This window comes from Mercurialis annua, linkage group LG1-X (assembly GCF_937616625.2).
Source record: "Mercurialis annua linkage group LG1-X, ddMerAnnu1.2, whole genome shotgun sequence".
In the NCBI taxonomy this organism is placed as follows: Eukaryota; Viridiplantae; Streptophyta; class Magnoliopsida; order Malpighiales; family Euphorbiaceae; genus Mercurialis; species Mercurialis annua.
Genome location: NC_065570.1, coordinates 57,933,845 through 57,960,127, shown reverse-complemented (window position 1 = coordinate 57,960,127; position 26,283 = coordinate 57,933,845). Strand labels below are relative to the sequence as shown.

At 33.5% G+C, this 26,283-nt stretch overlaps 3 protein-coding genes, 1 long non-coding RNA gene and 1 other non-coding gene across 8 annotated transcripts; 1 reads left to right on the top strand and 4 right to left on the bottom strand.

Moving 5' to 3' along the window:
* The first annotated feature begins 1,150 nt into the window (after positions 1 to 1,150).
* On the top strand, positions 1,151 to 1,224 carry TRNAT-AGU (transfer RNA threonine (anticodon AGU)). Its single transcript has one exon. It is a non-coding gene; the product is annotated as a tRNA-Thr (tRNA).
* A 203-nt stretch (positions 1,225 to 1,427) lies between these two features.
* Positions 1,428 to 3,987, bottom strand: LOC126687454 (heptahelical transmembrane protein 4-like). 3 transcript variants are annotated; one of them, XM_050382020.2, is made up of 5 exons: positions 3,764 to 3,953; positions 3,633 to 3,670; positions 3,124 to 3,404; positions 2,724 to 3,018; positions 1,428 to 2,234 (listed from the first exon to the last, which is right to left on the bottom strand). In XM_050382020.2, exons 3-5 carry the CDS (start codon positions 3,393 to 3,395, stop codon positions 1,569 to 1,571), a joined length of 1,233 nt encoding a protein of 410 aa, XP_050237977.1. In that variant the 5' UTR covers positions 3,396 to 3,404; positions 3,633 to 3,670; positions 3,764 to 3,953; the 3' UTR covers positions 1,428 to 1,568. The 3 variants fall into 3 exon arrangements, with proteins under 3 accessions (XP_050237977.1, XP_050237983.1, XP_050237974.1); XM_050382026.2 differs by lacking the exon at positions 3,633 to 3,670 and having other exon boundaries at positions 2,736 to 3,018; positions 3,764 to 3,987; XM_050382017.2 differs by lacking the exon at positions 3,633 to 3,670 and having other exon boundaries at positions 3,764 to 3,949.
* Positions 3,988 to 4,381: 394 nt separating this feature from the next.
* LOC126687446 (putative nucleobase-ascorbate transporter 10) lies at positions 4,382 to 8,120 on the bottom strand. Its single transcript, XM_050382011.2, has 14 exons — positions 7,751 to 8,120; positions 7,386 to 7,598; positions 7,210 to 7,307; positions 6,934 to 7,110; positions 6,757 to 6,857; positions 6,534 to 6,609; positions 6,381 to 6,440; positions 6,108 to 6,292; positions 5,927 to 6,023; positions 5,613 to 5,699; positions 5,466 to 5,524; positions 5,185 to 5,354; positions 4,911 to 5,074; positions 4,382 to 4,669 (listed from the first exon to the last, which is right to left on the bottom strand). The coding sequence occupies exons 2-14, from the start codon at positions 7,570 to 7,572 to the stop codon at positions 4,451 to 4,453; spliced, it is 1,680 nt and encodes a 559-aa protein (XP_050237968.1). The 5' UTR covers positions 7,573 to 7,598; positions 7,751 to 8,120; the 3' UTR covers positions 4,382 to 4,450.
* A 91-nt stretch (positions 8,121 to 8,211) lies between these two features.
* Positions 8,212 to 10,461, bottom strand: LOC126687468 (uncharacterized). The gene is made up of 2 exons (XM_050382033.2): positions 9,120 to 10,461; positions 8,212 to 8,378 (listed from the first exon to the last, which is right to left on the bottom strand). The coding sequence occupies exon 1, from the start codon at positions 10,312 to 10,314 to the stop codon at positions 9,136 to 9,138; it is 1,179 nt and encodes a 392-aa protein (XP_050237990.1). The 5' UTR covers positions 10,315 to 10,461; the 3' UTR covers positions 8,212 to 8,378; positions 9,120 to 9,135.
* Positions 10,462 to 11,530: 1,069 nt separating this feature from the next.
* On the bottom strand, positions 11,531 to 25,880 carry LOC130014996 (uncharacterized). Of its 2 annotated transcripts, none has more exons than XR_008789801.1 (4): positions 22,992 to 25,880; positions 21,127 to 21,226; positions 16,110 to 19,806; positions 11,531 to 12,368 (listed from the first exon to the last, which is right to left on the bottom strand). It is a non-coding gene; the product is annotated as an uncharacterized LOC130014996 (long non-coding RNA). The 2 variants fall into 2 exon arrangements; XR_008789800.1 differs by lacking the exon at positions 11,531 to 12,368 and adding an exon at positions 13,858 to 14,344.
* Between the last annotated feature and the right edge of the window lie 403 nt (positions 25,881 to 26,283).

The window sequence follows — 26,283 nt, the reverse complement described above, 5'->3', positions numbered from 1 at the left end:
AGCATGAATGCTTAAAATCATATAAATTAATTTATATACAATGATATATAATTTTTAAAAATATATTTATTTAAAATTTTAATAATATTTTCGTAAATTGTTGACGAGAATAGAAATTAGAAACAAAAAGAGTAGAAATAAATAAAAGATATTCAAAGTTGATTAAATAATTATATTATATTACTTTTTAAACATGTAAATGTTTTTATACATTTCAACAATAATAAAAGGAGTTTGTCTCTTTTTGTTAACGATATTTATAAAATACGTAAATTTATTATATTTTGATAATATTAAATGAATTTATCTGTTTAAAAAATTATAAATTTTAGTGTGTTTTATAAATTTAACTCAAATTTCAAATTTCAAAAATTTTAAGATATCAACTTTTAATTTTTTGCAATTTCAAACTTTTCAAATCAATTACGAATCTTTTAAATTTGTGTTTAAATTGCAAAACACGCTAAAATTCATGATTTTTTAAGCAATTGATCCTGAAATGGATTTTTAAATAATATAAATATGCTGTTTATATTTAAAATAAAGAGCAATGTATTTTATATATTATTTAAAATCCATCGCTCTTTATTTTAAATATAAACAACATATTTATATCTTTTTTTTAAATTAATACATTATGTGAGAGGTTAAATAGGTAAAAAAAATAGTTTAGATGTTCAGTGGGAAAATATTTAGTTAAGGAGTAAAATATAACAAATAGTATAATTTGAAGGGTTAAATAGAATAAAAAGATAGTTAGGAGGTTTAATGAAACACGAAATTAGATTAGAGATCGTAGAAAATAGAGCGGTAAAATTTAGGGGTTAAATAATATATTAAACTTTTTATTTTTGAGGCACTAAGCAAAATTATTACTCCGGTTACAACTCGCCATGTTTTATGGGTAGGCCAATTTTAGGGCATCCAAACAAGGTGCTACAGATCACCAAAAGAAGGGGCAAATGTCATCATATCATTCCTTCATATTTAACTATGGCCCACTTAAAAGTCTCTATGAACGGTTATGATGGCTTGATCACTGATTTGATTTAGCTTAGGCTACGTGTATCTTTATTTGACCTCGGAAGTTATCTGAGCGAGTGAACTCTGTCAATTAATTTAATATATATGTTAAAATCAGAACAGCTTGGCTTTCATAGCTCAGTTGGTTAGAGCACCCGTTTAGTAAGCGGGAGGTCTTGAGTTCAACTCTCAATGAAAGCATTTTTTTCAATTTTGTTTTAATTTTACCAGGATTGTGAGTCCAGGAGCCTAACAAATGACAAACTATAGATATAAAAAGTTGAAAGAGAAAATGACAATTTTGTTCAGTTATCAGGAGCCTGACAAGCTATGTTGAACAAAAATAATTAAAAGTTGAAAATGATAAAATCTGTGAACTGTAATTAAGAAAAAAAGGACTGAAATATTATAAATATATGTATTTATATTAATTGATCGTTTTTTTATAACTTTTATACAATTACAGACCAACCAGTATTCATTAAATAACGGAACCACAGTTACAGTTTTAGTTTGGTCCGGTTCGAGTACAACCCTAATCAGAACTATGAAACTCTCTGGCAACCGTGCAAGTCTCGCCATCTTAAATAAACAAGCCCCGCTTGGTAATGCGTATAAGCAGCTGCTACAACCAGAACATGAAAAATCTGATGACTCTGCCCAGCAATGTCAAACTTCCCCGGTTTCCATCTCTCTGGAATCCTCGTAGCATAAAACAACGCTCCGAGTCCGTACAGAATCCCCATTAATAACTCATACCCTGTTGTCTGTATGGCTTCAGATTGGTCCCCGTACAGTATCAGCTTATGGAGAACAGGAGCTACACCTGACACACCCATCCCGAAAAAGAGACCTGCGCGGAACCCTCTTAATTCCGGCTTCTGAAACGCTGGAAGAAGCGAAAATGCCATGGTAGTAATTCCAAAAACTGTTATGAGCCCTAGATAAATGTTGCAGTACAAGGGCTTGCACATAAAGGAGTAGTAGACTGAAGGGTAAAACGATGTTGTTATGAGAACAGCAATTCCTGCATAGTCTACTCTGTGCACAATGTAAGACATTCTCTCCGAATGGCACGATAGGAGATGACATGTACTGCTTGCTAGCAAACAGAACATTGCTCCGCCCATGAAAACGAAGAATGGCCATCTCGTTATCGGATCGAAGGTAGGTGGAGGAATCATATTTGACATGTCATCTGTAACTCCTTGCTGGATTTTGTAAATACTTGCTCAGAATAAGATAGCAAAAAACTATGTTGCACGGAAATTTCTCAAATTCTAAATTTACATGTTTCATTTTCATTTTGGGAATTTTTGAATGTCCAAAACTCTATAATTATAAATTATTCTTATAAAAATGTCAATTTCCTACTTCTAACTTCTGCATTTCTCGTTTGAGTATGATAGCAGAAAACTATGCACATGATTCATAGCATGATAGCAGAAAACAATGTACATGATTCATTGTATTATAGCAGAAAATTATGTTGCACGAGAACTTCTAGAATACTAAGTTTCCATGTTTCACTTCCGTATCTATAAATATTTCTGAAAGTCCAAATCTGTATAATCTTTTCTTATAAAAATGTTTTTTTTTTCATATTTTTCGTTTCAGCATTTCCATTTCCATATTACATAGGCAGAAAACTAGAAGTGAAGTTTTTAATTTAGAACTTGAACATAGTCCAAGGGCATTACCAGTACACTGACATTGGGATAATACATCTGAGTGAATCCGGCGGGCAAGCAATGTGTAAGAAATTCCACAACATTTCCTGAAAGAGACAACAGGAATTCCATAGAAAGCAAAGAAGTCTTAAGATCAGGCAACAAATTATGAAGACAGTCCAACAAATCTGAATGAATCTTGCGGAAATCCGCTTTTCGGAGCATATCAGGAAAATGCTGCAGACGAGTAAGATCTGCAACATCTGGAACTTTAAATGCTGTATATACAGTCAGAAAGAGGAATAGAAAGAATCCAATCAAATGGCTGCAAGAAAATCCAACAGTTTCAGAGCAATAATTAGAGAAGAAATAAACAATTTGCAGATCAAAAACAAAAAAAATATTTTTGTTGGACTGAACAAATTCTTACGTCCAGACATTAAGAGTCTCATTATGAATCTGAAAGATACTGAGAAGAACATGCTTCAATGGCCATTCTGCGCGGTAATGGCGATGAATAAACTCATTGTCCTTTAAATATGCAGGCAATAGATGATACTCAACAAGTTGATATTTCACTTTCTTCCACAGAAAATGTCCCTTTCTTTCCTTTGAACTAATTTCAATTTCATGATCAGAGTCCAACTGATTTTCAATTTTTTCTGGGGAACCAAACAAGTTTTTGTAGCGACTAGGAATCATTCCTATAACCTAGAAACAAAACAAATCACAGTTTACGCATATGTTACTTTATAATAAACACCTCATTTGATTAAGATGATCAAATTGGGATTTAAATTTCATTATCAAATACTCTGTGCATGTTGTTTTGTCTGCAACGATTTAAACAAAACTAATCTTTGTAAATGATTATAAAAACAGGCCATTGAATCTAACAAGCTCATTAAATTTTAGGTTATGCATAGTAATTTCTTTGACCTGATTCCAAACCTTGCAAACATCACTTGTGTAGAAAACTGAAATAGTAAATAAACGATTAAATATCATGTTGAATAATCAAAGAAATAATTCAAAAAGAAAAATGATATTGAATAATTAAGGAAATTTACCTGAAATTTATTGGAAAAGGAAGAAAAATTGAAGGTTGAAGCAAACCCAGAAGAGATGGCTTGTGTCTTGGAAGGTGGGTTTCTTAGTTTAATGGTTCAGTTCAGACAAATTAACGACAGTGATGAACGAAAGAAAAAGGAAAAAAAAAACACAAGACTGCAAAAAGAACCCCTTAAATTTATATAAATATACTTTAATCCCAAAAATTATATTTTCACTTAAAAAATGGAAATCTTTCACTTTTAAACTTTTATTGTATTTATAGAAAATACATCGACTTTTAGATATAAAGTAAAAATATAGAGCGTGTAAAAATACAAAAAAAAAAAAAGCTTATTCTTAAAAAAATTAACCAGTTTTAGGCCATTTCATGCATTTTTCCCCAAGAAAACCCAAACAATGATGAATGGATGGTATTTGGAAGTTTATAAAACAGAAACTAAAGCAGAAGAGCTATCTTTAGAATAGACAAACGGCATTGTCAATCTGTCAAATTTTAGATGTGTAGTTAAGATTTGGTTATTGATAAAATCTATGTGCCCTTTGTTTATATTAAAAAAAATTAGCATCAAGAAATTTAAAGCAGCATTAAAGAAATAGAAGGGAACAAGAGAAAGTGAACAACTTTTGTACTGTTTTTTCCTTTAAAAATTTCAACAGGTACAGAGTAGTTAGTTACTGAAAGATTAAAGGGCAGGGAAGAGTTTATCGAGTCTAAATGGCAGTGCATAGAATTCATCATTTCTAACATCTGAATTATACAAGCTGAACTTTTCCCACCACTTCAACCCATTGTCTTTTCTTGTTTCTTCAGTTTTGCTCGATAGCGTGCAATCCAAGAAAATGGCGATTATCGAGGCTACAGTTGCGTGGGAGGTGAAGAGGACAGTAACTACATCATGAAACTGCAGTTCATTGAACAAAACGACAGTCATGTAAGTAATGAATACAGAACTAAGAAGAAAAAAGAACTATGTAACACGAAAACAAAAATATTGAGATGGAAAACGACAAAACACTAAAAATTATATAGTTATGGAGTTTCAGAAGTGTATCTACAAACAGAAACTGAAAACATAAGACTAAAGAAGCTTTCGTGTAACATACAAAAAGAATTAACAATCAGACCAGTTCTTGACAGCATACCCATCGGTGACCAGTGTAAACATGACCGTTTTCTGTTTGCATCTGATAATATTCTCTGAAGTATTGAGGTACTGAAATGCCCATGAAGAAAGAAAACCCAAGTATGAATTTTGTCCTGTAGCTGTTCAGGTTACAGAACTGGAGGAAGCTAAGGCCAACAGAAGCTGCATGGATTTTCATTTGGAACTGTTAAAACTTTGGTTAATCAGAAATTGTGAATGTTCATTTTCAGATTTAGTCTTAACTAAGAAAGTACAAAAAAAGATTTACTTACTGATATAGCCAAATAAAACACAGTTAATAGCTGCTACAATCGGAAGAGGTATAGATGCCAAGATTGCTCCAAATTTTCCAAATAAAGAGAAGAGAATCATAAATCCAGCTGATATTTGAATCACTCTTCGGCTTCCAACTTTTGTCAATGCTAAGAGACCAGCATTTTCCCTATATGTATATTCAAATAATAAGGTGAATTTAGAAGTACAGTAAAGTTAAGAGATTGCAAACCAAAGGAAATGAAAATTCTCAGTCTTGCAAGGTGAAAAGGTATATTACAATGATGCAGTAGATCCAGTTAAGCAACCAAAAAAACCATTGAACAACACACCAATTCCCTGAAAATAACAAATGAATTGTCATTAATTGAAAATGACAAAAGAGTGGCATGTTTTGAGCTAACAAGAAAATCTCAATGGCATGTACCAGCCAGCCAGTTCCACGGCTGACAACGGAAGGTGGCATAGGAGTGGCACTTCCGAATCTTGCTGTTGCCAAGAATGTACCAGTGGACTGCAATGCAATAAGTACGATATCAAGATTTAGTCTCAGTTTCGCCTAGCGATTCAGACAAGTGATCATAACTTTTACTTCCTTAAGAATTCTTTTAGCAATTCCAAGAAGTTATTTTTGGAAGAAACTAGAATTTCTGATGCTTTCCAAAAGCTCCATTGTAAGAAATAGATTCTGATAAAAATGATAAATAAATAAATTCATGGAAGCTGAGTGAAGAATTATACCTCAAATAAAGAAACGAAAGCAGCAGCCATCATTGCAAAGGTTTCTCCAGCCTCAAAAGTTGGGCTTCCCCACTGAAATGGATAAGGAATGTATACCCTGCATTTAATTAGATCAATGAGATTTTGACTATTTATTATTCTTTCATGACCATATTAATAGTGATTTTAATGGCAGCTTTACCAAGGAGAAGCGCCGACAAGTCCGGCACGATCAGTTCTGCAACTCATCTGAGTTTTTGCAGGTTTTTCATTATACACACCGCTTGAAGTTAAAATTTCTGCAAACAACCATACAATTGGGACTGATAACAGAATCCCATAACGATCACATATTGGCCTCTTTGATTTAACGTAGTGAGGAAGATACTGCAGCAAAATTAATAACAAGAGTATTCATCATTTAATTGCTTAGTTTATACCAATAAAAGATTGAAAATGATGCTGAATTACTTACTTGTGAGATAAAAACTAAAACGACAATTTCCGGCAGACCAACTTCAACACATTTTGCTAGCTACGAACCAGGGGCAAAGGAAAGAAATGAAAAAGGAGCAAATCAGTATTATTATAATCTTCTTGAATTAGTGATGTGAATGTAACTACTTACAAAAGGGAAACCAAGATAATAGAGCCCAAGTCCCGAAAGAGTTACAGAGGGTACAACTGAAAGAGGGCTAAGAAACCTGCAAAACCAATGAGATAAATTTCATATCTAGATGACTGATCAATTAACTATGTTGCACGGAAAGGGAAACACTAAAATGGAAAACGCTGGAACATTGCTAATTAATCATCATTTCGTACTGTCTGAGAGACCTTAAGAAGCTCACCTAACAGCATTTCTCCAGAGGCCTAAGAAACCCATAACCATTTGAAAACAACCACTAATAATTAGAGTCCCCTGTATAGCTCTCATTGTTTGTACAAATCTCTGAAAATCAACAAAAGGATAGTAATTGAATTAACACGAAAACATAGTAAATATTATGGAAGAAAAAAAGCTTCACCTCATGGGGATCGATGACCGTACTATTTCTACGAGCTAGAAGGATAGAAGTAACGGGTATAACATAAGCATATGAACCCACTACTACTGATGGAAGCCGAGTTCCAAATAAAGTCTGAAACAAAGTGTTCAATCCTGAAACAAAGAGTAATGTCTGTATAACTCTAGCCTTCTCTGCCTGTCACAAAAATAACAGATGCATAAAGTTAAGTTTGCAGGACAAGAATATATGTTATATCAGTAAAATATTACAGTAAGAGCTGACGTTGTTTCTTACATCTCCACCGCCCATTTGAGGCACAAGCAAACTTGGTATCATAACAGTGATACCGAGAGTGAGAACATAGTGCTGAAACCCCAGTAAAATAGCTTCAGCTGCATAAGAATAAAGGATACAATTGTCATAAACTTGCAGTAATATAAAACTAAGAAAACTGAAGTTATGTAAAGTACGCCATGGAGGTGGACTGTTAATGCAATATTGAACTCCTGGTAGCTGCTCTTTCACTGGATGTGGTTGTAATTCCTCAGCCTTCTTGTTATTACTGCCAACTCCGCCGCCTCCTTTTCCTCCTCCACCTTCATTGCCTCCTCCCTTTCCTCCTCCACTTTCATTGCCACCACTGCCGGACTGAGCCATCAAGATGTCTTTGCTTAGAGAGGCTCCTGACAAAAGAGAAATTTAGTGTGTATATATATACACAGCATAATTAATATGGGATATTAAACTCAATTAATAACATCATTAATGAGAAATATTTGAAAATTGAATCACTTTCAGTTACTATATATCAACCATATATGATTAAGGAAAGTACCTTAAACTTCTTCTGTTCTTTATTCACTGATAGAATAGTTTTAATTCACTGTAGTATGTAGTATAATCTTTTCTGGTATGATTCTTCCTTCTTCTTTTTTGAAATTGTTGGTTAAATAAATAAAATCATATTGAAAAGGGTTTATTGCTCTTATCTACTGAGAAGAACTGCTACCAAACCAAAGGATTTTTTTATTGATGATAAGCAAAATCTTCATGAAAAGCAACAGCAGCAACGTAACTGCAGTGAATTAACACTTCTCTTCATACACAGTACATTTTTATACCAATCAGCTTCATTTGGAGGCAATTGAAGAGATGGTTAATTCAAATTTGAATGGAATTCGGGTAAAAATAGGAAAAAGCTCATTCTGAAGAAGAGATCCTTGGCGATGGTATAAAATGACCAATAGATATAATAGCTTCTACCGAATAGCCATCCGCAAAATCGCATGCACAACATAAAACAAAGCAGAGAAATTAAGCAAGATAAATCGACAAGTCAATCTAATATCAGTTTAATTTACATTTTAGACATTCTCTCCAAATACATATTAATTTTTCTTCCAACTTCACTGCTGCACTAAAATCTCTGTTTAGTTCTCCTCCTCTAGCCATGACCATAAGACCTGCAATTCAGAAACATCCATCACTTTCTCTGCTTAATGCAGTTCAAAAGAAGACATAAGATACAGTTCACTATTGTATTGGTCGGGCATTAGCGCAATACAACAAGTAGCAAAGCTAGGCAATCTAGAAATAAATCGGCAACAAACTTAGGAGATGCAATCATAAGGCAGGCTGAAAAGATCACAGCTTGTGCATTTTTATTTACACGAAGTTTTGACATTCCACAAATAGTTTTCTCCACCAAGTTTCTTATGTTATATACCAGCAGTGCACCAAATAAATAAAAAAGTGAAGTTCAATTTGTTTAGCGTACCAAGCTGCCAATCTACAAACACATCACAGCGTCATTTAAAATACCACGTACACATAATTGAAGCTTCAACGTTTTGGCATTTCAGCCATCTATGACCTCTAATTTGTGATAGAAAAGCCAGGTGAATCCAACCACAACAAGGAAGACAGTTGAAAGAAGAGAACAAAAAGTTCTAAATACATTGCCAACACTTGTAGTAAGCAAAGATGCTCCTCTAACTGATCTTAATGCTTCCACAATTCTATTAGTTTCCAATTGTCGAGCACACAAAACGAACTAAGCTGTGAATTCTAAATCCCTTGATTTAATTCGATTTGATTATTGCATACATATGAGCAAAATGAAACCATAGAAATAAGCAAAACACAAACAGCAATGGAAGTCAATAGAGTAAGTAAACACAATATAAAAGCACAAAGTCCATTACCAATCAAATGAATCATTCAGGAATCAGAGTCCTTGACTGAGCTGCTGGAGCTTTGATTTCCAGTACCCTCACCATCAGCAGCCTCTCCTTTCTTCACCCAAACCATTCCAATAGACCCATTACGCTGAGCAAACCTCCAATTACGCCCACGGATACCACAATCATATTCATAGTCTCTGTATCCCAAATTTCGTCCCTTATGACCTCCATACTGACCATTCCTGCCGTTATAACCTCCATGCTGACTATTCCTACGGTTATTAACACTCCTATTAGAGGCTTTATACACACTACAGTTGCTGTTACTATAATTACTGCCATTAGCATCAGTAGCAACAACCCCATTTTGCTTCTCTGATCTCTCATGATTCTCTTCGTCTACTGAGAGTTCCCCAATTTTCATGTCAATTATTTCGACACCCTTTTCTCTCACCGTCTCCACCGCATTCTTTGCCCTATAAATACAGTTAATCATCCCCGTGTTTCTCTTCCTCCCGTACCTCATCGGCGGAATAATATTGTCCTTCTGGCTCTTAATCAGAGGCGCGTGTTTTTCACGCACTGGCGCTTTCTCTGCCTCCTCCCCTTGTGTAATGGCTGTTTCTCCATCTTTGATTAATTCCTTCTCTTTTTTACTCTTAAAATTTTTCCTCTTATTCCACTTCTTTTTCTTCTTTATTTCCTTCTCATTTCCTTCAACAGCAACAAAAATCGGGATGGACGCAGCGTCGTGTCCTTCAACAGCAGAAGCCACCGGAACGGCGTCGTTTTCATTCTGGTTTTGGTTTTCTTTTACAGAAGGAGAAGCTCCGGAACCGCTTCCCGTGAAATTCCTATTCTTAAGCCTGCGATTTCGGCCGTAATTTCCTCGATTAATTTGTTTATCTTTGCCGTCAATTTGTTGTTCTTCTTCCGGCTGCTGCTTCTGTGTTTGCTTTTTATCCTCGTCATATTCTTGTTGTTGCTGTTGTTGTTTCTGATGCTTATTTTGTTTCCATTGTTGCTGCGGTTGAGTTAGGGTTACAGAATTTGATGGATGATTATTATGTTGCTCCTTGTGATTCTGTTTCTGCTGTTGCTGATGATGATGATCATTACTCCGATCTTGTTGCTGTTTCTTCCAGCGTTCTTGCAATTGAACGAGAGTGACATAATTTGAGGGAAGAATATTTTGGGAGATTTTGCTGTCTTCCATTGATCTTCAAAACCCCAAACTGCTTTTCATATGAAAGCAGGAGACTGTCAATGTCAACAATGTTTACTCTTCTCATCAAAAAAAAAAAAACAATGTTAGCTCTTTTTTTCTTTTTCCTTTTTGCCCCCAGGTGCAAATAAATTCTTACTCTAGAAAAAGAATATTTGACCTCCAAAATGATTATATACTGAATTGTAACGACAAATATAATCAATTTCCATATAGTAATAATATGAATTAAACATATCAAAATCCAAAAGGGCTAGGCCCTCACTGGCAGGTAGCCATGGTTTGCTAGTACATAGAAGGAAAAATTCCACAGCATACTACATTTTCCATGAAAATAATCGTATATCCTTCATAAAAGAATTTATATTTTATATTTTCTTTTTCTTTGAAGCTAAAATTTTTAACAAAAAAATATATACTACAACCGGTCTCATTTGAAAAGGGACATTCACCTTTTGCACCTGAATTAAAAAGAGATTTATTATTTTTTTCATCATGTTATTCCTTAAAGAGTTTTTCAAAAATACTCATACTGTGTATAAATATTTTAAAAAATACGGTTTGACCAGTTTGGGTTGATTTTTACGGTTTGACTTTTAAAAGTTGCGAAATTACACTTTTTGAGTTGAAAAATACGGTTTTTTATTTTAAAAAACCAGTAAGTTTACTATCGGGTTACTAACAGTCTACCAACGGTTTACAAACAAAAAGTTTACTAACGATTTACTAACAGTTTTTATTTATAAAAATACGGTAAATCTCCTATTGGTTTACTAACAAAAAGTTTACTATCAATTTACTAACTGTTTGCAAACAGTTTACTTAAAAATCAAATTTACTATTAATTTATTTTTTTAACCGTATAGTTAATTCATTAATCGTTTACTATCAGTTTACTAAAAAATAAGTTAATTTACTATTAGTTTATATTTTAATCGTATAGTTAATTTATTTACCGTCTACTAATAGTTTACTTACCATCCGTTTACTAACAATTTACTAGTTTTACTAAAAATTATAGTTAATTTATTAAATATAAAGTATAGCTAATTTATTAACCATTTACTAACAGTTTACTATCAGCTTACTAAAAGATAAATTAATTTACTAATTGTAGACTAACAGTTTACTATTATTTTACTAAAAAATAAATCAACTCTTAAAATTTATAAATAGAAAATAATATAAAAAATTAAGGATATATAACTTCAATTAATATAAAAATTTATAAATCAACACTTAAAATTTATATTGTTTTGCATATATACAACTTCGGTATTTGAATGTCAAACATGTGGCCAAATTGGGATCTTCATGCATTTAGTGAGCAGAACTGTAGATCCATTACTGTTCAAAAGGCAACCTTTACAATTTGGATTCCTATCTAAACAAGACCTCGTAATCATTGAGCCGAAAATTCACATAATTCCAAAATCAAAACAACTAAAGCTAAAACAAACTAGATGAAACAATTACCACAATTACTCATCTTTTGACTTGATAATCAACTATCCAGAAAAGAAAATTCATTTCTTATCTATACCATCACAAAAAAAAAAGCAAAATAAGTAGAAACGTTGAGATTGATGTAAATCTTCGTTGTTCTGTAGGAAATTTATAGGAGACAAAGGAACGTAATTTGTTGGGCTGTAAAGAAGACCCTCCATAGATTTCCATGACTCAGCCTCACCATCATCGACAAAACGTTAGCATAAACGGGAATTTTTGTGGAATTTTGTCACGACCCGAAATCTCGAGTCGAGACCGGCGCTAGGGAATGGGAGTGGTTGCTCCGAAACCCGTAGCAAGCCTGAAAAACACTATAAATTTTTCGCTTTTAAAAGAGACGTATGACACATTTATTAAAATACTGATGAGATAAAACATCAGAGTTTTAAATGTGCTTTAAAACATTTAAATACAATAAGACTATACTAGTCTACTGCGGACAACTAGAACTTAAAACCTTCTTTACAGTCTTTTATCAAAGTAGACTTCCGAGAAATAAACGTTCGGAAGCCTTCATCAAAATCGGACCAGCTTTCCTGAAAAATAATTCCACAACGTGGGTCAGATATACTGGTGAGTTCATGCCGTTACAAATAAATATTTCATAAAGTTAAAAACCGTTTTATATTTAAAATAACTTTATGTATTTTCGAAATCCTTTGAAAACATCTTTAAAACAATTGAAGCCTGAGCTCACACATAACATATTTCAATCAAGACTTCAATATCAAAGAATGTCAACCATATACGTTGACCTTTAAATTAAACCACATTTCTTAAATTCGTCCATCTACATTGATGGCGAAACTTATCAACACATCATACATGCATAATCTTATGGGACCGATAGCACAGCCAACCGATCAACCATATCCACAACATACATAAATCTTAAGGGACCGATAGCACAGCCAACCGATCAACCTTATTCACCCGAGACCGATAGCACAGCCAACCGATCTAATACACACACACACACACAATATTATGGGACCGATAGCACAGCCAACCGATCAACCATATTCACCTGAGACCGATAGCACAGCCAACCGATCTAACACACACACACACACAATATTATGGGACCGATAGCACAGCCAACCGATCAACCATATTCACCTGAGACCGATAGCACAGCCAACCGATCTAACATACACACACAATCCTGACATCGATAGCACAGCCAACCGATGTAACACACACACACAATCCTGACATCGATAGCACAGCCAACCGATGTAACACACACACACAATCCTGACATCGATAGCACAGCCAACCGATGTAACACACACACATAATCCTGACATCGATAGCACAGCCCACCGATGTAACACACACACACACAATCCTGACATCGATAGCACAGCCAACCGATGTAACACACACACACATTCCTGACATCGATAGCACAGCCAACCGATGTAACACACACACACAATCCTGACATCGATAGCACAGCCAACCGATGTAACACACACACATAATCCTGACATCGATAGCACAGCCAACCGATGTAACACACACACACAATCCTGACATCGATAGCACAGCCAACCGATGTAACACACACACACATTCCTGACATCGATAGCACAGCCAACCGATGTAACACACACACATAATTCTGACATCGATAGCACAGCCAACCGATGTAACACACACACACAATCCTGACATCGATAGCACAGCCAACCGATGTAACACACACACACATTCCTGACATCGATAGCACAGCCAACCGATGTAACACACACACACATTCCTGACATCGATACCACAGCCAACCGATGTAACACACACACACATTCCTGACATCGATAGCACAGCCAACCGATGTAACACACACACACATTCCTGACATCGATAGCACAGCCAACCGATGTAACACACACACACACATTCCTGACATCGATAGCACAGCCAACCGATGTAACACACACACACAATCCTGACATCGATAGCACAGCCAACCGATGTAACACACACACACAATCCTGACATCGATAGCACAGCCAACCGATGTAACACACACACACAGTCCTGACATCGATAGCACAGCCAACCGATGTAACACACACACACATTCCTGACATCGATAGCACAGCCAACCGATGTAACACACACACACATTCCTGACATCGATAGCACAGCCAACCGATGTAACACACAATCCTGACATCGATAGCACAGCCAACCGATGTAACACACATTCAAGCATAAGCAATTGCATAATAATTTTAAAAACTATGTGTGTACCTTTCTATATCAAAATAATATATACATATATTATATACATAAAACATACATCCATACAAGGCATGTAAACATATAACACCGCAACACATATATCACGCAGTATGTTAAAATAGGAGACTTTACGAATACCGAAATGTAAAAACATGTACTCGCAGAAACCGTTTAACTACGGTATTACTCCGTCAATGCTCCTTTAAACAACTCCGTTAATTTCCTTGGTCCTCCGACTCGATAGCTCGACAACTTGTCGAATCTAGTTAGGATCAAAATATTAATTCTCTTAATTAATAAAATCCTACTCTGGAATTAACTCTATACCATCTTAATTTAATTTAATTAATTAATTCTAACCTCCAAATACTTTCTTATTTAATAAGTACCTAACTTATTTTATTCATGTAACTTTTCTTTACTTATCTCTTTTTACACATAAAATCATTTTTCAGAAATATTCATTTAAATATTTCATTTTTCATAAATATACTTTATTATATAAAATATATTTCTTTATATCAAATAATACTTTCCACTTAAGGTTATTTATTTAAATCTATTAAAACATCCCCATATTAGCTTAAATTCCATTTTTGGTCAAAATACCAAAATACCCTTAAACTTTTCAAAATTGACCGTTTAGGTCCTTTCGTAAATCAATTAATTTCAAAATCGACTAAATCATTTTATCTCAGATTATTAACTTACATAATCTGGAATTTTTGGCTAACATACCATGTAACCCCTTAATTTTGGAAAAAGTACAATTTAACCCAAAAACTCTAGTTTTCGGCAAAAACATATCCAATTCTTTCAAAAATCATCAAAGTTCTTTAAAATTCTCAAAATCATTTCACATCAGATTATAAACATCAATAATCTGGAAATATGGTTAAATTACAGGTTGGTCCTTTATTTTTACGAAAGTTACACTTTAACCCCTAAACTTTAAATTTTGACAATCAAGTCTAAATCCAACCAAATTTAATAAATCATCAACTCATAAACTCAGAATCCCATCTATGGTTTGATCACTCCGGTCACCAAGTTCCGGTCACCGGATTCCGGTCAAGTTCCGATGAGCTTTAAAACCGTTAAAACGTTCAAGAATCATTTTTACACAATTTTAATCACCCAAAAAAATAAACCAATACATATTTATTTTAATTAACATGTCAAAACAGCAGCCCCAAAATTAAAATAAATTATTTTTCATAATTTTAACAATTTTAACAATTTAAAACCGTATAAACAATTAATAATCAAAACCGATTATTAATCCGTCAAAACACCTCAACTAAATCAATTAAATTCCATAAATAATCAACATATATATTTCATACATTTTTCATGAATAATTTCTGTCCAGAAATTAAAATGACAAAAATACCCTTTTTAAACATTTTTTTACCGATTAAACTATTATAAAAATTAAACCCGATTAACAAACCATTAAAAATTCACCATTAAACATTTATTCACCATCAACCCAACATCTAACTCAAACATAAACCAATTTATTTCCAGAAATTTAAAATCCATTTATTTATCATTTTTAAGCGATTTTTAAGCCTTTAAAACTATTAAAAATCGAACTCCAAACCATTAAATTAATACCCGAAATGTTTAACATTTTTAATCCACAAAAATCACACTTTAAAGCATATTTTAACCTCATGAAGTAGATCAGCCCAGAAATTAAAAATAATAATTTAATTTCACGGAAAAATTAATTCAAAACCGAAACCCATCTCTTTAAACTAATTACCCACTATTTTTAACACTTTTAATCCATGAATATCACATTTTTAAACATATATAAAAATAGTATTTAACATCAGCCCATAAATTAAAATTAATTTAATTTCCCATATATAAAAATTAATTCAAACCGAATATATCAAAACTATACACAAAAACCGAATTAAACACAATTAAACCACAAATTTCAACAACTAAAACACATACTTTAAGCTTATTAAACATCAGAAAATAAAAACAAAGATTTGAGCTAGCAATTATACCTTGATCCTACATGCAATTGTAGATTAGTAATTAGCGGGTGATTTCCAACGTTTTTCGTTAAGGAATTATTGAGAAATGACAAATGAATAATATAGCTAAGGGTAAATGGTGAGTTGAGAGCATTCAACAATGGAGGTAAAAGAAATTTGCTGGAAATGAAGTGGGGAAGAAGACTTAGGATATTTATTAGTCTAGGCAAAATTACAAGTTTGCCCTTGTGGCAATTTCGTAAATAAATCGAAGTTTAGGGTAAAATTGACTTTTATCATTTTCGATATTTAATTCTCTCAAACATTTCCAAATATTATTTCATGAATAATAACTTCCAAATTATTATCTCGGGACGTCTATTTTATTTTATAATTAATTTTTTTTTATTAATTCTGCAGTCCAATTGCAGTCCGGCTAAAATATACTTTTTCGTCCAAAAATTCTCAAATTTATTCCTTGGACTCCAAATATATTAATAAGCTTCCTCGATTATTTAAATTATCAATTTGAACTTAAATAATACGTTTCCTTAGTCCTAGTTACCTAAATCCTGACGAACCCAGCGGTTCGATTTGAGCTGCATTGTTCTTTAAATTTCTGCACTGTTTCTCATTCAAATTTTATAAAATAAAATTTATAAAATTGAAGAGGACGTCGATAGCTTCGATTTGACATATAGATCATCGAATTCTGATGTCGGAATAGGAAGATATGAATTTTGGAAATTCGTCATTCCAAAATTGTCATATTATTATACTTATCCAAAAATTTCCATAATAAATTCTTATGATTCCAATATTTTTATGGGCTTATCTAAATATTTAAATTCTCCATTTGAATTTAAATATCACTTCTTATAATCCCGATCGTCCAAATTACGACATATAGCTTACTTTAATAACTCCAAAAATTCGGGTTATTACATTCTCCCCTCCTTAAAATAATTCGTCCTCGAATTATAATATCACTTACACTCCAACATTTTCTTTCCTACATCATCAATACTTCTTTGGAGACTTTTCCATTTAAGTCTCAGAATATTTCATACCATATTGTTCATTACTCTATAAATATATCTCCTTATTTAGGCCTTACAAGGTATATTTTCCTTGTCCTATTCCTTTATTTACATTACAGAGCCAATGTCTCAGCGTACTTATGTTAAAAACTTATCCTGTTCAAAATCACTTTTTTTTTCACTTATAAAATCATGCCATAATTGTGCACCGGTGTGATGACTTCTCTCATCACCAAGAGTTGCAATGACATTCCTCTTTTTTTTTTTTTACATACATAATGTACATGATGCATGTCCTAATAGTGAACATAATATGAATGTAGTGATGCAATTCTATTCGTGCCAATGCAATGCCGGCATAAATCGTCTCCGGGCACAATCATGTGTTCATAAAACATTCCTTTTTCATTAAACACATTTGTTTTTATAAAAATGGCGCCATCGTAAGTTTCTATAGACATAGGGCTCTGCAAAATCACTTATTCCAAAAGATTTTTATCGTCTATTCTCTTATTTGCCTTGAAGTTTGGTTTCCATAGCCAAAACATTCATCTCTAACTTCATTCAGTTGTGAGGGGTCAGGAATTTTACCAAATTGGATTAATGCCCTTTCCAGTTGTCTTACACCGTCGACAACTTGCACAAAACTCCTGTCTCTCTGACTCAACAGTCCTATAAACTGAGGTCATAATCCCTTCACAAACATGGGGTTTACTCCGACTCGATCTGTCATCAAGTCTGGAGCAAATCTGCTCAATCGATTAAACTCGGTAACATATTCCTGAACAGATCTGTTACCTCGAGTTAACGATAACAGTTTGTCCCGGTTACCTTCGATTACCGCAAACGGTAAGAAGAAATCCTTATATCGGGTCACAAACTATGCCCATGTTATATGACCCATTATTGGTCCAATTACTTGTCGAAACCAATCCTTGACTGGACCTTTCATCGACATCTCCATTAACAATATTGTCTGTCTTTCGTTAGCTTGAAGTCTATGAGCATTTTGCTCGACTTCTTCCAAAAAGTCTAACGCATCACTTGATCCATCAAAATCCTTTGGGTTCAGTTTTACGTATGCTAACACAAGATCTCTATCAAAATTTCTCTCTTCTCGTTGATGCTGGTGTTGCATCCACTGCCCCATTATTAACACACAACTCCACAAATCAGTAACTTATGTTACCAAATGATTTATATCAATATTGGGTTGTTGCGGCATTCCCAGTGCCCGCACATTCCCAGCTTGATATACTCTAGGTCCTTTTCGACCTCTACCTTGTCCACGGCCTCTATCCGCCGGTTGAACTGGTACACATTCATTATCTAAGGCTTTTCCTAAAGTCTCGTTTAATCGTTGTGCGCTTGCACGCGCTCGCGTATTTCTTTGCTCAGCCATTCTAAAGCACAAAGAAATCTAAACGCGTTCTTAATAACATGATATACGTATCATGTTCGCAAAGTCTTTATCGTATACGTAGTCGCGTCTCATTCTTACTTTACGTATTAGGCTCTAATAACAATTTCATTCGTCTATGTCATATCTGGCTATAACTCACATGTTCTATACGTTTCATATGCACTATTCCATTGCATGCACATAACAATCAATCACATTACATGCACATAATCAAATTATAGCCATCATCAATACATGAAAATTAGGTTCAAAGAAACCCAATTTATTTATGATTTACTCAATCATAACACATTCCATAAGTCTCGAGAGTATACTACTCTACGTAGACTAAACAACACTCAAAACATATAATCATTCAAGTAAACAATTCTCAACACACATGTCATCATATATCATACATATAAGCCATATCCTAATGATAATCAACTCATTTAGGAATTCTCGGCTAAAGCATATAACACAAGTCTCGTGAGTATATCTCTCTACGCAGAGTTTATCACATTCGAAAACATATCACTTCTTTCAGTGATTACGCTATAAACATACCACATCAATCAATCAATCATACTCATAATAAACACACATTTCATAGATAATATGAGTCTCGAGAGTATACAACTCCTTGCAGACTATATACTCGAAAGCGTAATGCTTACTCGAGTAACCACAAACATATATTGTGCTAACACACACATCTAACTCATATCCTGACACCACACATAGGACAGGACGTTTTGAAAATCATTTGAAAAACCGATGAAAACGATGAAAACGTTTAAAAGACATGACTGGAAATCCTATAATCCGCAATAGTTCCTAACTTAACTTAGTGACATTGTACATTACTCCTAGGTTCACACAACATCTACACAGACTAGCAGTGGTATCTCTGACCAACTGCACTCAATTCACATATTAGCAGAGGTAACTGGACCAACTGCTCTGATACCACCTTTGTCACGACCCGAAATCTCGAGTCGAGACCGGCGCTAGGGAATGAGAGTGGTTGCTCCGAAACCCGTAGCAAGCCTGAAAAACACTATAAATTTTTCGCTTTTAAAAGAGACGTATGACACATTTATTAAATAACTGATGAGATAAAACATCAGAGTTTTAAATGTGCTTTAAAACATTTAAATACAATAAGACTATACTAGTCTACTGCGGACAACTAGAACTTAAAACCTTATTTACAGTCTTTTATCAAAGTAGACTTCCGAGAAATAAACGTTCGGAAGCCTTCATCAAAATCGGACCAGCTTTCCTGAAAAATAATTCCACAACGTGGGTCAGATATACTGGTGAGTTCATGCCGTTACAAATAAATATTTCATAAAGTTAAAAACCGTTTTATATTTAAAATAACTTTATGTATTTTCGAAATCCTTTGAAAACATCTTTAAAACAATTGAAGCCTGAGCTCACACATAACATATTTCAATCAAGACTTCAATATCAAAGAATGTCAACCATATACGTTGACCTTTAAATTAAACCACATTTCTTAAATTCGTCCATCTACATTGATGGCGAAACTTATCAACACATCATACATGCATAATCTTATGGGACCGATAGCACAGCCAACCGATCAACCATATCCACAACATACATAAATCTTAAGGGACCGATAGCACAACCAACCGATCAACCTTATTCACCCGAGACCGATAGCACAGCCAACCGATCTAATACACACACACACACACACACACAATATTATGAGACCGATAGCACAGCCAACCGATCAACCATATTCACCTGAGACCGATAGCACAGCCAACCGATCTAACACACACACACACAATATTATGGGACCGATAGCACAGCCAACCGATCAACCATATTCACCTGAGACCGATAGCACAGCCAACCGATCTAACATACACACACAATCCTGACATCGATAGCACAGCCAACCGATGTAACACACACACACAATCCTGACATCGATAGCACAGCCAACCGATGTAACACACACACACAATCCTGACATCGATAGCACAGCCAACCGATGTAACACACACACACAATCCTGACATCGATAGCATAGCCAACCGATGTAACACACACACAATCCTGACATCGATAACACAGCCAACCGATGTAACACACACACACAATCCTGACATCGATAACACAGCCAACCGATGTAACACACACACATTCCTGACATTGATAGCACAGCCAACCGATGTAACACACACACACATTCCTGACATCGATAGCACAGCCAACCGATGTAACACACACACACATTCCTGACATCGATAGCACAGCCAACCGATGTAACACACACACACATTCCTGACATCGATAGCACAGCCAACCGATGTAACACACAATCCTGACATCGATAGCACAGCCAACCGATGTAACACACATTCAAGCATAAGCAATTGCATAATAATTTTAAAAACTATGTGTATACCTTTCTATATCAAAATAATATATACATATATTATATACATAAAACATACATCCATACAAGGCATGTAAACATATAACACCGCAACACATATATCACGCAGTATGTTAAAATAGGAGACTTTACGAATACCGAAATGTAAAAACATGTACTCACAGAAACCGTTTAACTACGGTATTACTCCGTCAATGCTCCTTTAAACAACTCCGTTAATTTCCTTGGTCCTCCGACTCGATAGCTCGACAACTTGTCGAATCTAGTTAGGATCAAAATATTAATTCTCTTAATTAATAAAATCCTACTCTGGAATTAACTCTATACCATCTTAATTTAATTTAATTAATTAATTCTAACCTCCAAATACTTTCTTATTTAATAAGTACATAACTTATTTTATTCATGTAACTTTTCTTTACTTATCTCTTTTTACACATAAAATCATTTTTCAGAAATATTCATTTAAATATTTCATTTTTCATAAATATACTTTATTATATAAAATATATTTCTTTATATCAAATAATACTTTCCACTTAAGGTTATTTATTTAAATCTATTAAAACATCCCCATATTAGCTTAAATTCCATTTTTGGTCAAAATACCAAAATACCCTTAAACTTTTCAAAATTGACCGTTTAGGTCCTTTCGTAAATCAATTAATTTTAAAATCGACTAAATCATTTTATCTCAGATTATTAACTTACATAATCTGGAATTTTTGGCTAACATACCATGTAACCCCTTAATTTTGGAAAAAGTACAATTTAACCCAAAAACTCTAGTTTTCGGCAAAAACATATCCAATTCTTTCAAAAATCATCAAAGTTCTTTAAAATTCTCAAAATCATTTCACATCAGATTATAAACATCAATAATCTGGAAATATGGTTAAATTACAGGTTGGTCCTTTATTTTTACGAAAGTTACACTTTAACCCCTAAACTTTAAATTTTGACAATCAAGTCTAAATCCAACCAAATTTAATAAATCATCAACTCATAAACTCAGAATCCCATCTATGGTTTGATCACTCCGGTCACCAAGTTCCGGTCACCGGATTCCGGTCAAGTTCCGATGAGCTTTAAAACCGTTAAAACGTTCAAGAATCATTTTTACACAATTTTAATCACCCAAAAAAATAAACCAATACATATTTATTTTAATTAACATGTCAAAACAGCAGCCCCAAAATTAAAATAAATTATTTTTCATAATTTTAACAATTTTAACAATTTAAAACCGTATAAACAATTAATAATCAAAACCGATTATTAATCCGTCAAAACACCTCAACTAAATCAATTAAATTCCATAAATAATCAACATATATATTTCATACATTTTTCATGAATAATTTCTGTCCAGAAATTAAAATGACAAAAATACCCTTTTTAAACATTTTTTTACCGATTAAACTATTATAAAAATTAAACCCGATTAACAAACCATTAAAAATTCACCATTAAACATTTATTCACCATCAACCCAACATCTAACTCAAACATAAACCAATTTATTTCCAGAAATTTAAAATCCATTTATTTATCATTTTTAAGCGATTTTTAAGCCTTTAAAACTATTAAAAATCGAACTCCAAACCATTAAATTAATACCCGAAATGTTTAACATTTTTAATCCACAAAAATCACACTTTAAAGCATATTTTAACCTCATGAAGTAGATCAGCCCAGAAATTAAAAATAATAATTTAATTTCACGGAAAAATTAATTCAAAACCGAAACCCATCTCTTTAAACTAATTACCCACTATTTTTAACACTTTTAATCCATGAATATCACATTTTTAAACATATATAAAAATAGTATTTAACATCAGCCCATAAATTAAAATTAATTTAATTTCCCATATATAAAAATTAATTCAAACCGAATATATCAAAACTATACCCAAAAACCGAATTAAACACAATTAAACCACAAATTTCAACAACTAAAACACATACTTTAAGCTTATTAAACATCAGAAAATAAAAACAAAGATTTGAGCTAGCAATTATACCTTGATCCTACATGCAATTGTAGATTAGTAATTAGCGGGTGATTTCCAACGTTTTTCGTTAAGGAATTATTGAGAAATGACAAATGAATAATATAGCTAAGGGTAAATGGTGAGTTGAGAGCATTCAACAATGGAGGTAAAAGAAATTTGCTGGAAATGAAGTGGGGAAGAAGACTTAGGATATTTATTAGTCTAGGCAAAATTACAAGTTTGCCCTTGTGGCAATTTCGTAAATAAATCGAAGTTTAGGGTAAAATTGACTTTTATCATTTTCGATATTTAATTCTCTCAAACATTTCCAAATATTATTTCATGAATAATAACTTCCAAATTATTATCTCGGGACGTCTATTTTATTTTATAATTAATTTTTTTTTATTAATTCTGCAGTCCAATTGCAGTCCGGCTAAAATATACTTTTTCGTCCAAAAATTCTCAAATTTATTCCTTGGACTCCAAATATATTAATAAGCTTCCTCGATTATTTAAATTATCAATTTGAACTTAAATAATACGTTTCCTTAGTCCTAGTTACCTAAATCCTGACGAACCCAGCGGTTCGATTTGAGCTGCATTGTTCTTTAAATTTCTGCACTGTTTCTCATTCAAATTTTATAAAATAAAATTTATAAAATTGAAGAGGACGTCGATAGCTTCGATTTGACATATAGATCATCGAATTCTGATGTCGGAATAGGAAGATATGAATTTTGGAAATTCGTCATTCCAAAATTGTCATATTATTATACTTATCCAAAAATTTCCATAATAAATTCTTATGATTCCAATATTTTTATGGGCTTATCTAAATATTTAAATTCTCCATTTGAATTTAAATATCACTTCTTATAATCCCGATCGTCCAAATTACGACATATAGCTTACTTTAATAACTCCAAAAATTCGGGTTATTACATTCTCCCCTCCTTAAAATAATTCGTCCTCGAATTATAATATCACTTACACTCCAACATTTTCTTTCCTACATCATCAATACTTCTTTGGAGACTTTTCCATTTAAGTCTCAGAATATTTCATACCATATTGTTCATTACTCTATAAATATATCTCCTTATTTAGGCCTTACAAGGTATATTTTCCTTGTCCTATTCCTTTATTTACATTACAGAGCCAATGTCTCAGCGTACTTATGTTAAAAACTTATCCTGTTCAAAATCACTTTTTTTTTTCACTTATAAAATCATGCCATAATTGTGCACCGGTGTGATGACTTCTCTCATCACCAAGAGTTGCAATGACATTCCTCTTTTTTTTTTTTACATACATAATGTACATGATGCATGTCCTAATAGTGAACATAATATGAATGTAGTGATGCAATTCTATTCGTGCCAATGCAATGCCGGCATAAATCGTCTCCGGGCACAATCATGTGTTCATAAAACATTCCTTTTTCATTAAACACATTTGTTTTTATAAAAATGGCGCCATCGTAAGTTTCTATAGACATAGGGCTCTGCAAAATCACTTATTCCAAAAGATTTTTATCGTCTATTCTCTTATTTGCCTTGAAGTTTGGTTTCCATAGCCAAAACATTCATCTCTAACTTCATTCAGTTGTGAGGGGTCAGGAATTTTACCAAATTGGATTAATGCCCTTTCCAGTTGTCTTACACCGTCGACAACTTGCACAAAACTCCTGTCTCTCTGACTCAACAGTCCTATAAACTGAGGTCATAATCCCTTCACAAACATGGGGTTTACTCCGACTCGATCTGTCATCAAGTCTGGAGCAAATCTGCTCAATCGATTAAACTCGGTAACATATTCCTGAACAGATCTGTTACCTCGAGTTAACGATAACAGTTTGTCCCGGTTACCTTCGATTACCGCAAACGGTAAGAAGAAATCCTTATATCGGGTCACAAACTATGCCCATGTTATATGACCCATTATTGGTCCAATTACTTGTCGAAACCAATCCTTGACTGGACCTTTCATCGACATCTCCATTAACAATATTGTCTGTCTTTCGTTAGCTTGAAGTCTATGAGCATTTTGCTCGACTTCTTCCAAAAAGTCTAACGCATCACTTGATCCATCAAAATCCTTTGGGTTCAGTTTTACGTATGCTAACACAAGATCTCTATCAAAATTTCTCTCTTCTCGTTGATGCTGGTGTTGCATCCACTGCCCCATTATTAACACACAACTCCACAAATCAGTAACTTATGTTACCAAATGATTTATATCAATATTGGGTTGTTGCGGCATTCCCAGTGCCTGCACATTCCCAGCTTGATATACTCTAGGTCCTTTTCGACCTCTACCTTGTCCACGGCCTCTATCCGCCGGTTGAACTGGTACACATTCATTATCTAAGGCTTTTCCTAAAGTCTCGTTTAATCGTTGTGCGCTTGCACGCGCTCGCGTATTTCTTTGCTCAGCCATTCTAAAGCACAAAGAAATCTAAACGCGTTCTTAATAACATGATATACGTATCATGTTCGCAAAGTCTTTATCGTATACGTAGTCGCGTCTCATTCTTACTTTACGTATTAGGCTCTAATAACAATTTCATTCGTCTATGTCATATCTGGCTATAACTCACATGTTCTATACGTTTCATATACACTATTCCATTGCATGCACATAACAATCAATCACATTACATGCACATAATCAAATTATAGCCATCATCAATACATGAAAATTAGGTTCAAAGAAACCCAATTTATTTATGATTTACTCAATCATAACACATTCCATAAGTCTCGAGAGTATACTACTCTACGTAGACTAAACAACACTCAAAACATATAATCATTCAAGTAAACAATTCTCAACACACATGTCATCATATATCATACATATAAGCCATATCCTAATGATAATCAACTCATTTAGGAATTCTCGGCTAAAGCATATAACACAAGTCTCGTGAGTATACCTCTCTAAGCAGAGTTTATCACATTCGAAAACATATCACTTCTTTCAGTGATTACGCTATAAACATACCACATCAATCAATCAATCATACTCATAATAAACACACATTTCATAGATAATATGAGTCTCGAGAGTATACAACTCCTTGCAGACTATATACTCGAAAGCGTAATGCTTACTCGAGTAACCACAAACATATATTGTGCTAACACACACATCTAACTCATATCCTGACACCACACATAGGACAGGACGTTTTGAAAATCATTTGAAAAACCGATGAAAACGATGAAAACGTTTAAAAGACATGACTGGAAATCCTATAATCCGCAATAGTTCCTAACTTAACTTAGTGACATTGTACATTACTCCTAGGTTCACA

Bases quoted from the DNA above. Each gene is read 5' to 3' on its own strand.
- LOC126687454 (XM_050382020.2), bottom strand. From the start codon at position 3,395: ATGATTCCTAGTCGCTACAAAAACTTGTTTGGTTCCCCAGAAAAAATT. The intron at 3,019-3,123 runs GTAAGAATTTGT...ATTTTCTTGCAG, and splicing joins GAGACTCTTAATGTCTGGAC to CCATTTGATTGGATTCTTTC. The intron at 2,235-2,723 runs GTAATGCCCTTG...TACAAAATCCAG, and splicing joins ATCCCAATGTCAGTGTACTG to CAAGGAGTTACAGATGACAT.
- LOC126687446 (XM_050382011.2), bottom strand. From the start codon at position 7,572: ATGGCTCAGTCCGGCAGTGGTGGCAATGAAAGTGGAGGAGGAAAGGGA. The intron at 7,308-7,385 runs GTACTTTACATA...ATTCTTATGCAG, and splicing joins TAACAGTCCACCTCCATGGC to CTGAAGCTATTTTACTGGGG. The intron at 6,858-6,933 runs GTGAAGCTTTTT...GTTGATTTTCAG, and splicing joins CGGTCATCGATCCCCATGAG to AGATTTGTACAAACAATGAG.
- LOC126687468 (XM_050382033.2), bottom strand. From the start codon at position 10,314: ATGGAAGACAGCAAAATCTCCCAAAATATTCTTCCCTCAAATTATGTC.